The 14,212-nt window shown below is 36.6% G+C and overlaps 1 protein-coding gene across 2 annotated transcripts in view; it reads left to right on the top strand.

Annotated features, from left to right (window-relative positions):
• Window positions 1–14,212, top strand: part of LOC106869329 (spatacsin) — a 110,321-nt gene that overhangs the window by 54,997 nt on the left and 41,112 nt on the right. For both annotated transcript variants that reach the window (XM_052974099.2, XM_014915038.2), the window contains exons 26-32: window positions 2,823–3,021; window positions 5,715–5,929; window positions 7,439–7,576; window positions 9,471–9,656; window positions 12,049–12,204; window positions 12,396–12,512; window positions 13,282–13,438. In XM_052974099.2, the coding sequence (XP_052830059.2) occupies window positions 2,823–3,021; window positions 5,715–5,929; window positions 7,439–7,576; window positions 9,471–9,656; window positions 12,049–12,204; window positions 12,396–12,512; window positions 13,282–13,438 (1,168 nt within the window). The remainder of the gene's footprint in view (window positions 1–2,822; window positions 3,022–5,714; window positions 5,930–7,438; window positions 7,577–9,470; window positions 9,657–12,048; window positions 12,205–12,395; window positions 12,513–13,281; window positions 13,439–14,212) is intronic.

Raw genomic sequence — 14,212 nt, 5'->3', positions numbered from 1 at the left:
AGCATTATTATCACCATCAATGCTATCACAGCCCATCTTATATTCAGCACCAACAACACTACCACCAATGCACCTGTAACTACTGAGATAGATTTTACCTGCACTTTCCGTAATGTCATTTGCATTACAGAATTCCAGCAGCCCGGTTCCCTCCTCGCTGCAGGAACCAAAACCATAGCCTCCATGTACGCCATAGAAGCCCCCTGCATGTTGTCCAACATGTCCATTGATGTCAACAGCCACAAAGAGGTCTCTGTCATTTGTCGACTAGGTAGTCTGCAAGAGGGTGTCATGAAATTGGTCTTTCTGTTAATCAGGTAGCCCCGGCCGAGGGGCATAGACAGAGATAATAGTTGCTAACCCATGTTGCAGCACTAATCTAATCTTAAGTACTCTGTCACATACTCTGACTTCCTCGATTACCTTATCAACCCATTTCTCTGCAAGAAGTATGTCCATTCCCTCGACCCTTCAGTGTTCCATGCCCAGAAAATCTTATACTTATGTTCTTTGCCTGTGAAGAACCTAGCAGAACCTCCTCTCCACCTTACTTCTTGAATGCAGCACAAATCTACATGTCTCCTTTCAAACATCTCAGCAATCTCACCAGATTTATCTTTCAGTATGCCAACTCTGAAGGTGTGGGAGGTGTGGGCCCATGAGACCCTGGGATATGGGACAGCAGCATCATGTACCCGCATTTGGCAGAACTCATATACATACAATAGCCTTCAACCTGCATACACTACCCCAGCATTTTTATGTGCTACATGATCACTACATTACATAGGAGATGAACCCTAAGTAGGAACATTAAACCTTTAGAAGTGTTCATGGGAGACATCCTATAGAGGTCAGAGGATAGGGATTTACGGTACAGGTAGTAGGGATGGGAAGGGTGGGTGCACTGCGAAACATCAAAAAAACTTAGGCTGCTGGTATCCGAGAATATTATGATAATAATGAGATAGAATTGGGCATTTGCAATTCTTAACTAGAGCTATAACCAAAAGCTTTTGGTCAGCCAAACTGTGACAAAATTAGATGAATGAATGAGCGTGAAAGAGAGAGAATTGGAAGGCGAAACTGTGTTTACATAGATAACGAAATAGATAGAATAATGAAATGAACTAATAGGGTAATTATGATCTGTACTGAAAAGAGAAGTTTTAGATGTACTAGGTTGAAAAAGAAGTATGCTTATCTGAACATCTTCTGGTTTTCTACTCTGTTGGCGAGGTGTTTCATTAAATTAACATAGTAAAAGAATTACAGAAAACAATGCCTGTGTGCAAACAGTTGTGCTACACGGCAGTGAAATATGGGCTGTGACTGCTGAGGACATGGGTAGGCTTGAAAGGAAGTTAGCATGCTTCATTGGATGTGCAATGTCAGTGTGCATGCATGGCAGAGTGTGAGCATCTTGAGAGAAAAGTTGGGCATAAGAGGCATCATATGTGGTGTGCAGGATAGACAACTGTGCTGGTATGGCCATGTGATGCGTATGGACAAGGGAAGCTGTGTAAGGTAGTGTCGATCTCTAATTGTGGAGGGAACCTGTGAAAGAGGTACATCTAGGAAGAGAAGGTTGTGAAGCATGATCTTCGAATGTTGGGCCTCGTGGAGGTGATGACAAGTGACTGAGACCTTTGGTAATATGCTGTATTTGAGAAGACTCATCAAGCCAAGTAAAATCATAGGCGTGGCCAATGCCCATATCATATAACTGACACCCATGCTGGTGGCACATTAAAAGCACCTATTACACTCTTGGAATGGTTGGCATTAGGAAGCGCATCCAGCCATAGAAACTATGCCAAATCTGTCTGGAACTTGGTGCAGCTCTCTGGCTTACCAGTTCCTGTCAAACCATCTAACCCATGCCAGCATGGAAAGCAGAAACTAAATGATGATGATGAATCTTATCACATCAGAACATTAGATGGTACCATCATGTTTCCAACTAAGAATTGTGCTTGTGCAGGTACCAGACTGCAGCCTCTCATCTCATAGCTATTCATTGCATGCACTGGTGCATACTTGTCCTTTATCTCCTACTAGGGCTTTACTTTCATTCAGTGCAGCAGCTGGGGGTTGGAAGAAGCCTGATGGCAGGTCCCACACCAGATGGACAACTCAAAGTCACCTTGGGGAATGCAGAGGGGCTGGCATGTGACTCCCAGCAATGGAGAGCACTGGTGGACCTGGTCATCTCTACATATGATGACATCTCTGGGACCACTAACCTGGGATGACCCCAACCCCATCAAGCAAGAGCATGAAGCAAGCAAGGAAACAATATTGTCACATGAAAATATTATTGGGTTGGTGCATAATTACTGTGGCTTTTTTCAACGAAAACAATAACAATATTTAACAAAAACATCTTTAAATGACAGTCTGACCATCTGCCAAGCAAATGGGAAGCAGTAATTGAAGGAGATGGTGAATATGCTCCAGAAGAATCATTTAAAGATGTTATTGTTACATGTTGTTTATTGTTTTTGTTGTAAAAAAAGCTGCAGTAATTATGCACCAACCCAATATTAGTAATTATTGTAGTAATTTTGCAAGTTTTTTTGATTGCAAATAATGAAGCATTCTTTTGAAACCACGGATATTTATTAAAGTATATATATATATATATATATATATATATATATATATATATTTGTCAAATAATTGCAGATAATATAAACTTCTATAGGTATTGCCAATCTTTTAATAACAATGCAAATTTACACTTTTATTTATCTTTCATTTGTTTTCCATCATCAAAGTGCTGACATCTTTACTATATGTAAATACTTTTTTTTTTGTAGCCATCTAAAGATAAGATGTCCTCTATTAATCACATGGCGCAAGTATTTCCAATGGTTGGTGACATTTCATGGCAAGAGGAAACTTGTCAGTGCCTTATTAGAGAGCTGTTGACAGGTTTGCCAAATATCTCTGATGTTGTGAAACTCTTGAAATACTTAACTCAGTATAATATCATTTCAGTATTCACATATCAACCAGGTAAATAATTTACACTCTCTCATACCTGTTTTGATTACCCGATTAAACACTTCTGTGATCTCTTGGTAGTCAGCTGAATGACGAGGTCAAACCCACAGCCCTATTGTTTCAGATATTCCAGGCCTATGTATAACTGATGAATATAGTGCACAATCTGACATGCAATGATGAATTGAAGTGCAGTGTGACAGTATGGATATGTACTTTCCCTTTATAGTCCATTTCTGTATGCCTGGAGATTCTAGTGATAGCCACAGCAGAGACAGGCAAGGTGGACTTGGTTAGAACATGACAGCTGTTGTTCCTCTACATTTATTGTTGATGGTTTGCATTCAAAGATAGTGTTTGGTGCTGATGAAGTTATTCATGCTGCATCTGTTTCTGTGTATATTATTTTTCTGTTTAACTCTGCTGAGTGGATGAGATAGTGTTTTTAGTGTACTGTTGTAATCATGTTCTGTGGTGTTGTTCATGTGTCAGGGTGTTTAGTGAAGATTGTGAGGACTGGAGTCTGCTGTAGTAGCAAACTGCTCCTCACTTGTCTAGGATGTAATCTTTCATGTTTTGTATTTTTGTTTCAGTGTACAGCTTTTGATAAGAGACAGTCTTCTGTTTTTTTATTCTATTATAGTATTCTTTTAATGGAGAGAAAAGAGGCCCAACAAAAGCAGGCATAACCTTTGATGGTTGAAATACATTGTTTGCACACTTATATTTTTACGTTTTGCACAATATGGTTACCTGTAAATGTTCTTAGTATGCCTGTACATTTTATGTCATCTTTTCTGTAGAAGTATTGTGTGTGTGTGTGTGTGTGTGTGTGGTGATGAATTTGAGTATAATGATTGGTTGTACTTGATGGTCTCTGATGATGCCACTAAAGAGGAAAACAGTGGATTTGGTAAGTGCTATTTTAAGTCTCTCATTTTGGGAGCCAAGTTTCTAAATAACTGATGTAGGATTGATGTAATGGTGAAAGTTTGTCTCAAAAGTAGAAGATATGAGTGTAGTGTTGTTCGCATTTAAGGGCACTGTTTTAAGGTAGTGTCTCAAGGTGGTGGAGGTTAGGGTTGAAAGGCATAGGTGAGAAAACAGATCTTTGTGGCTATCTATACAGGAAATTGCAAATCTGAAAGTGTTGTTTTTGTACACTATATAGATTTGGCAAATTGACTTGTAAGCTGCTGACCAGTATATTTGGTACTGCTGTTTAGCCCTAAGTCAACCTCAGTCAAGCCATATTGATGGTGCTAGTTACTTTGTTGAGTGTTTTATTGCTTCATCTGTAGTTTTTGTTTGAGGCCAATGTTTCTCAGTTTTCTCTTTTTTTTTGTATAGTTTTACTTTCTTCAGTTGTTTGATTGTAAATTTTATTTCTATTCTGTGTTGGTGCATTAATTTTCAGGTTATCCCCAGTTTTCGTCAAGGTGTATTTTTCATATTGCCTTGTGGGAGACCTTTTTTCAAATGCATCTGTCACCCTAACTCCTGATCCACTTCACTTTGATCCCTTCCTTCTCTGGACTCACATATAAGAAACTGCCCTATGTAACACACTCTAGATTCACCCAGCTGTAACATGTACTCTCACTCATGTGGGTAACCTGCTCTTGATTTTATCTCACTATCCACCCTTAACTATTGCTAATCATTCTTCTATTAACTCCATCCCCTAATATCCCTCTGCCTTTCCCATCATACTTTTGCTCCTTCCACCCTCTTATGCATTCTGTCCCATCTGATGTCTTACTCCCCTCTCTCTCTTCTGTACTCCTCCTGTACATGCCCTAAGCTATTGAGTACTCTCTACATTTCACTCTTATCCAACTACTGTCAAACTGTCCAGCCCATGCTAGTATGGAAAACTGAGATTAATAGATGATGATGATATGTAGGCAAAGGTGTGACTGTGTGGTACAAAGTTTGCTTCCCAACCTGGTTTCTGTCCCAGTGTGTGAGACCTTAGACAAGTGTATTCTGCTATATCCTTGGGCTGACCAAAGCCTTGTGGGTGGATTTTGTAGATGGAAACTGGAAGAAGCCTATTGTGTGTATATATATATATATATATATATGCTAATATCAAACAGTGAAAAATGAGTGTGCAACACTGCAATGGTATATAAATACAAATAAAGTGTGTCTGTTTGTCTGTCTGTGTCCTCCACCAGTTCTCGACAACTGGTGCTGGTGTGTCCCCATGACTTAGCAGTTCAGCAAATAGACAGAAAGAATTATGAGGCTTAAGAAAAGAAATAAGTATTGGAGTCAATTTGTTTGACTAATATTCTTTAAGGTGGTGCCCCAGCGTGGCCACAGTCTAATGACTGAAACAAGTAAAACATAAAAGATAAATATATATTTGAAGTTAGAAAATATGTCTGTGTGTCAGTATTCCATTGTTTGACCAAATTTAACCTATCATCATTCTGTTTTCTTTTATAGATAAGATTCAAGAATTCTTGATGCTACATATTCATCCATTTATAAGATAGTGTAAAATGTGAAGCAATTTAGTTACTTATTTTAGCTGGTTGACTGATTTTACAGAGGCTCTTTCATTGGCAGATTTGTAATTTCTGCTTATAACTAATCTGACAGCTAACATAGATTCATATCTAATTAAAAGATTTGCTGATGTTAAATTTCTGTTTGATAGTTTCTATTTTAATAGTATGTCTCTATTTTAACAGGTTTGAATTACTCTCAACTTTTGCAAGTGGCTGAAATCCTTCAGAAGAACCAACTCACTATCCCATTCTCCTCTTTCCTGGTGAAAGATCGACAACATTTAGCCACCCAGGTGGAGCCCCTAGTGGCAGAAATTGTTAACAAGAAGCTCTATGATGATGCTCGTATGTTGTGTGAGTTTGCTGATATCAATCATGAAGAAATAACATTTACTGAGGTAATTAATAACATTTCTCCTAAAATATTTGACAACAATTAACTCTAGCTTACTTAAAGTCATTGTGGCTTGTATACAATTTTAATCTGTGGACTCATTTCATATTCCAAGTTATTTATCATGGAAACACCATCTTGCTGAATATATGTAAGTATATTTCTATCTGAAGATGTACTTAAACTATGTTCTTACCGTGTCTTCACAATCAGTACACTCATTTTTCATATTTGATGGAACAAAACAGTGAATAATACTATGGAAGGTTTCCTTGGTTTCAGAGGTAACATATTTGGATCAGGGTTAGTACGAAATAGGTTTAGTTTGAATTGTAGTATTACATTTGGAGAGAAAATCTGTGTAGGAAGGATGTGTTTTAACATAGGCTAATATAAAGTAATATAAATAGTGAGACAAATAGATGTATTAAAGGTTGGAAGTGTGTCATAAAGTGTTTCAGATGATGAGAGTCCTATTTTATTACTGTTATTTAATATTCATTTGTGGATGTCCATACTTAAAACCAGTACTGAATGGTACAACCTAAAGTAGTCTTGGAGACCATATTAATAAGATATACAACAACATGTTGTTCTAAACTGTAACTAAACAATTGAGTTGAATAAAGTTTAGAAGCAGCCACCAAGTTTTTCTTAATCATCACAAATCCATTTTGATAACTGGTGAAAAACAAAGAAGGCAAAATAGTAGGACACATGATCTATTCTCTTTACACTCAATATTTTTGGAAGAATAAAAATCAGAAGAAAATCACATTTCTCAGTATACAACCAACAATTTGTACAGCTATTTTACCATGCTCATATTGTTTTATAATAGGAAGAATGAATGACAAAGATGGTTTGGTACTAAAAGTAGATAGACATGCACACATACATGCACATTCAGCCAAGAACAGGGAAATAAAGAAAGGCAGAAATATTAAAATTAAATTAAATTAAAATATGAAGTTATCTCCCTTTACTTTCATAGCAAGAGCTTATTTGTTAATTATATTGTTAATGTTATAAAGAGAAATGTAGCTTTTAGTTTTTCATTTGGAAAATACGAGTATCTCTTTAATTTCTGCTGTGGTTCATGTCCAACTTGTAAGTATCAGTTAATTACATAGAATATAAACAAGAATTTTTCTGTGCTAAATTGTTTCTTACCAAATTGGCAGAGTCAGTAATGCCAAATCACCAGCACTAAAATACCCTTAACCTTTGTTGGAATAGATCTTATCTATCATAGCATTCAGCCACCTGTTTAAAAATAAGTGCAATGAATATCAAGACAGCATTGTTACTTGCTGAAATTATTATTTAAATGTAAGTTTGAACATATAAGACATTGATGCTTTTTAACTTAAAAAGAGGTTATTTTAACTAAATATATCAAACCTAATTTTGGATTCTTTTCCTTTTGTATATTTTTTTTTAATTCATAGCAGTATTGAAAAGCAAACATACTATTGATGATGAACTTGATAAATTTTATTTCAATTCTTAGATTAATAATGAAAAGTCAAAGCTACAGAAAAGTCATTGCTGGTTGTCTGAATTTATCCGTGTAAATTTCTGGAAAGATTGTCTTGCAAAATTTAATAGATACGGTGTATCTCCTATGAGAATTGTGCAGTTTTTCCAGGTAATTTCTTGTCTTACTTAATTTTGTCCAAAATGTGCATCTAATTTTCTTAACTATGTGTGAATTGATTCATTCTCTAACTTTACACCTTGTTTCATTGGTTACTTAGTATTGTATTTTTGGTTAATAGTTTTATGTTTACTAGTTCTTTGTCTAACGTCACTAAAAGCTCAACTTTTAACCTTTTGACAAAAAGTATCATTATTTAGAAAAATTAGATATATGTGGGATGTGTGTCTGTGTTCAGAAATGGCAAAAGAAGAATGTTGAGAGAATAGAGAAAGTGAGAATGTGAAAGTCATCTAGCAGAAGGGAGTGAGAGAGGAAGATAACAGAATATATGCTATGACAGTGAGAGAGAGAGAGAAGATACTGTGAGAAAAAAAGAAACTGCTACCACAAAGAGAAAGTGAGATGGAAACAAATTGGAAAGAAGAAAGACAAATCTGCTGAGCAGATGACATGTTGTATTATTTGACTAACATGCTAAGACAACATTATCTGGTCATACAAGAGAAGAAAATAAAAGTTTTGCTTTTGTTTCTTGACTGAATGTTACATTTTAAATTTCATTTTGTTACTGGCTTCCATACTGTTATATTATATTGCTTTACATTGTTATCAGCTTTATATTAAACAAGTAAAATATTGTGAAAGAAAATTGTTAGCTTTTTGTTGTCAAGTCAATACTAACTGACTTTATAAAATTAGCATGATAAAAGTGTAGCTTCCTCTGAATTAATTGGATAACTTAAAAAATGAAAAATGGTCAAATCTAAAACTTGTGACCAGTTAATTGTGGGTTGCCAGTTGTATTTCTTCTTTATTGCATCAAGAAGTTCCAGGACTAGTTACATTTAATGAAAAATAACTTATTCACCAATGTTTTAACACCATCTCCTTCAAAATACTCACCTTGCACAGCAATACACTGGTCTCATCATTCTTGCCACTTTTGGAATCCAACCTGGAAGTCATTTACTGTAAGCAAGTTGATGACCTTCTGCAATTTGCTCTTGATCTCAACAATGGTTTTCAAATGGCAACCATTAGGCTGCATTTTCATTTTGGGAAAATATGGAAGTCTGCAGGTGCTAAATTTGGCAAATAGGGTAGGTGTGGAAGCAATACCATGTTGTTTTTTGGCAAGAAACTCAATGCTGAGGAGAGCTTGGTGACAAGGTGCCCTGTCTTTGTAAAGAATCCAATTCTTCACACTCCACAGATCCAGTTCCTTTTGTTGAATGTCCTGCCACAAACACTTCAAAACGTCACAATAGAACTCTGAATTGATGGCCCTGGGGGGAACAAATTCTCAATGCACAATGCCAGGGGTGACACCCATGGAAGGTCTTCCAGAGATGTTCTTCCACTTTTGAAGCACCCGTACCACTTGAAACATTGTGTACAACCCATTGCCTCATCACTGAAGCATGCTCAATGTCTCTGTGGCAGACATTCCAAGTTTCACTCAAAATTTCATGCTGACTCTTTGTTCCTGTCCATGAAAAAATTGCAGGCTACAGCAGACACACGTGATCACAAAAAACAAAAAAATTTCACAACTTACAAAGTAAACGCAGTGATGTCACTTGGCACACTGCCTCGTGAAGGTCACTGCTATCTCTCACTGCACATGCAACAGTATGCTGCCATCTGCTGGTGCACTACAGAACTAGTCCAGGAACTTTTCGATACCGCCTCATATTAAGCAGTTTTGCCATTGCCACAGTGGTAAAACTTGGTGTGTAAAATCTCAGTTTTAATATTCTCACTATCTTCTAACTGGTTTATATGGTTAACCATATAATAATTGGTTTATATGACTAAAGTAGCTTATATGTTTATCTTCTTTGTCCAAATTGCAAATATTTTCTTTCTGATGTTTTGTTAGGATGAGATTAACAAATGTAACCAGAATAACACAAACATGAATGAACAGGCCATTATGTATGAACTCTGTGTACAAAGTTTGATAGATGCACCTGACCCTTCAGGAAATCTCTATGCTAATTATATAAATGATCTCAGTCATAAGATGTGGTATTGCAGAATTATGGCCAAAGTACCAAAAGTTGAGGTGAGTTATTATAATCATATCAGAATAATTTGTGAAGAGATTATTTTATTTTCGTAACTTTATATCATATCTCACAGCTACCCCTTTAACCCCACTCTCTGCCCATTAGTTGCATTCATATTGCTGAAATTCAAACACACTCTTTGACCCCCACCCCATCTGTTCCATTCATATTGCATGACTATGCATCACTGGGTTTTATTGCTTACATATAACAAATTAACTACCCCTATCCTACCTATTTACCTAACTTACCTGTATTTCCACTAACATTGCTCTGTACTAATGCTAGTAGGGTATATGGTGCCCACCATCAATGGAGGTGACAGTGATTAACTAGTTAGCCTCTATATGTCTTCACTTATACCTGCACTAACATTGCTTATACTAATGTTAGTTTGACACCCGCGTCCAGAGGAGGTGGCAAGGACAGCATAATTGATGGTGGAATGATGCAAGGACAACTGCTATGACATGTCTGCTGGCCAATGCCCATTACATCCAGCTGTAGAAACTTTGCCAGTGCAGCCATCTGGTTTGCCAGTCCTCAGTCAAACCGTCCAACCCATGCCAGCATGGAAAGCAAGCGTTACACAACGACGATGATGATGATATATATGTATGTATTACAGTATAGCTGTATAAAGATATATATAGAGAGACATTTAGAATTACAATCATATTAAAAGACTTTGTAGAATGGCTTTGTAAAAGATATTTGAAAATAAATTTGCCCTTACGAGAATGTAGATAAAATAAAGTTTTAGGAAAAGAGCGAATAAAGGAAAGTCAGTTGAGATTAGATTCTTCAGAAAATATATGTAACTAATCCAAGAAAATAGGTAATCCTGTTTAGATAAACTGTCGGTAGTAGTATTCTTACGGCCATTTCAAGGGCACAGTAATCCATAGATTTTAAGAGTGTTTTCCCTCCATAAATTAGATACTGCTTCCTTCATCAGAGAGAGTATATTTTTCAGGATTCATATTTTGTACAATGTTGTAATGGGTAGATGAAATTTAGTTATACATGGAGGTGCACTTATTAACTGGAAGAGGAAATGTTATTGCAGGAATTATGGGAGGTACAATTGTATATACATAGCTAGCATTGTAGAAAATTTATATTTTATGTTAGTAAAAGAATTCAAATGGGTTTTTAATAAAAGAATTCAAATCATCACAGCCCTTTCAAATAACTAACACATAATATTTCTAATAGTATATTCTTTCCCCACTCTGAAGAGATTAAGCTCAGAGATATGATTTTAATACATTTTTAATTTCACTGACCTTAATTGAAACAATTGTCAGAGATAATGATTGATAATAAACTCTTATTAACTTCAATATCTCCGTTTTCTTATTCTTCATATAGGTGAGTTAAGTGAGAGGTTATAACAACCATCTAAGGGATACTTGTATCCAATGAGTGTATTACCTACATGTGACCATGAACATTAGTATTAATGCTCATAAATGATAGGTAGGCCCATGCCAGCAGCAGCCTTCCCTCTGTATATAGGAATACACCACTAAATATTGTAACTATCCCAATTCGTCTATTTCTAAATTCTAGTTGGCCAAAAGTTTCCCAGAGGGACAGCAAGTAACATGAGTTGATACATCATTGTTTCCTCGCTTTCTCCTTTTTCTTTACTTTTCCACTCTGGTGAAGTTCCATCATTCAAACTGGTATAATTAATTACTTACAATGATAACTAATATTATTACTGAGATGGTTAAGCCTGGGAATCGCACTAATGGAAACAGCTGTAAGATTAGATAATGTCTTTTTGTAATTAATTAATAAATGATAATTGATGTAAATCAATTATTATTCATCAATTTTATCTCTATTTTCTGTTTTCCTCGGCTTGCGAAGACCTATTGGGGTAAGCAAAATTGTGACAGCACCTGTGCCCAGCATCGCCTTCCTGGCACTTGTGCTGGTGGCATGTGTAAAAACATTCGAGTGAGATCGTTGCCAGTGCCCCTGGACTGGCTCTTGTGTGGGTGCCACATAAAATACACCATTTTGAGCATGGCCATTGCCAGTGCCGCCTGACTAGCCCTCGTGCTGGTGGCACATAAAAGCACCCACTACACTCTCGGAGTGGTTGGCATTAGGAAGGGCATCCAGCTGTAGAAACACTGCCAAATCAGATTGGAGCCTGGTGTAGCCATCTGGTTCACCAGTCCTCAGTCAAATCGTCCAACCCATGCTAGCATGAAAAGCGGACGTTAAACGATGATGATGATATACATACAGGCATGCTCACACATATACATATATTTACATATAGGCACGCACACAGACACACACATCTATATATCTATATATGCTGTCTCTTGCATTGTTGATTTGCTCTTTTCTGTTATGTGCTTTCAGCGAATCCCTTCATTGGTGGCACCTATTGATGAGATATTTTCAGGAGTTGAGGAAACATATCCAGTTCAATCAAAAACATCTGCATTGAAGACCGAGCTTCTGCAGCATGGGAAAATGCCTAATATATCTCAAAAACAAAGTGAATTCTCTGATAGTGTAGGTGGACATTACAATTAATATTAATAACTGTTTTTTTTATCTGAATGACTCTTGTAAATATGTATATTGCTTTATGAATTAGAACTGTCATGTCTGTTTTACGTTCATCTATTTATTCTTTTCAAGTAACAAAAATATTAAATATTGATCTTAAAATCTCAGACTTGTTTGTTGTTTATTCTTTGCAGGAACAAAGAGCTGTAAGTCTATTGATTGGTGAACTTCTCAGTGAAGCACATCTGTCTGACTGCTGTAGAGTTGCTGCTGAGTTTTCATTCTATAGTCAAGACCTTGCTATCATTTTGGTAAATGACTCTAACAATTTGTTTGACTTGATTATTAGCTACAAGGTTTAGTATTTCAAATTGTCAAAAATATTAGAGATGAATGTGACATATTTCATAATAAAGACGACATTTAAAGAATGTTTTGGTTGATTGAAAATCCTCACATTGATTTCGCGACCTTATGCTGAAAGTGTAAAAGAGTGTGTTATGCAGAAACAAAAATGCAAAATATCAAGTCAATGAGAAGGAGAAACTTTTAACCTCATGACTCAGGGTTTATATATAAGTTTTTGCATGCATAAGAATACCAAATTCTTATGAAAAATTATAAAATAAAACAAATTGTAGTTACTATATTGATTGTTATAAGATGACTGAGCCAATCTTTCACCTACTATTTTTCTACTTGAAAGATGGGCATCATCCCTTGCTTGGAAGCATATGTGGGTTGGTGAATAAATGGGCAGTCAGTTGTTGCAGACCAGCCTCAATGAATTATGTCTGACCCATGCAAACATGGAAAATGATGAAAATGATGGTGAAAGAGGCAGCAGTGTTTGATTTACTGTTTTACAGAATTTGAAGTAATAACACACACCCTTTTGAATCTTGTCGAAATGGTTCCTTCTTTCACGAAGAAGTATCCATAACCATCATCTGTAAAAAGTTCAGTAATTGTGAACATTAAAATTACAATTTAGAGAAACAGACAAAAATTCTAAGCAAAAAGTGCAATAACTTTGAAAGATACTAACTCTGTTTTTTTGTTTTTTTCCCCCTTCTTTAGACTTGCATCCGACTCAGCATTGGTTCCATCAGTGTTGATGAAATAGCACCTGAAATAAAGCAACTTCTGCTAGAGTCTGCAGATATCAACAAAAATCCCGCCACCAAGTTTTCTCGACAGTTCAACAATGGCACATCCTTCTTTCGGCTTTCTAATGGTTGGTGAATTCACTTTAATACATTTCTAATGCACATCTACACATATGGGATACACGTCTTCATTCTTCACCAGGGAGGGTCTTTATATTTAAGAGCAACCTTGCATCCTGCTGCTTGGTGAGGATGAAATCAATCTAGCTAGCAGAGTCACCTGATAGATAGGTTATCAGGTAGCTGTCTGGCTTCCTGAAGCAGATTAATAGCTTACATCCATCACAGAACTCCAGTAGCCTAGTTCCCTCTTCGTTTCAGGAACCATGGTGAGAGAAGAGAGGAACAAGCATGCCCACACACACAAGAACAAGCATGTGCACATACACACACAAGACAAGTACGCACGCACACACACACACACACACAGGAACAGCATACATGTACAGCCCATTAACTTTCTCTTTCCACTTCAATACGTCCATGGAAATTACTGAGTAGTTTGTTGACAGATTTTGAGTGAAAACGAAAGATAGCCAATTAAGTAGGTGGACAGCTAAACTAGTTGCATTTGTCCCGGGAGAGAGAGAGGGAGGAGATTACAGGTATGATAGAGTACACCACCAGTGAGGGAGGGGGTTTCTGGTGAGAGGAGAGAGATATCCGGTGATGGAGGTGGGAGAAGAGATAGGTAGATGGATAGATATCCGGTATTGGTGGTGGGGGTGGGAATGTGCAGGTGCACCACAAACAAACAAGGGTTAATTTAGGGAGTTGGTACAAAAATATGTAACCGAAATGAGAACAGGGAGAAGGGAGGAGAGATTTCATTTAGAAAATTA

This window comes from Octopus bimaculoides, chromosome 16, assembly GCF_046866305.1.
Source record: "Octopus bimaculoides isolate indiv1 chromosome 16, ASM4686630v1, whole genome shotgun sequence".
Classification (NCBI taxonomy): Eukaryota; Metazoa; Mollusca; class Cephalopoda; order Octopoda; family Octopodidae; genus Octopus; species Octopus bimaculoides.
This window is presented reverse-complemented; position numbering and strand designations above follow the sequence as displayed.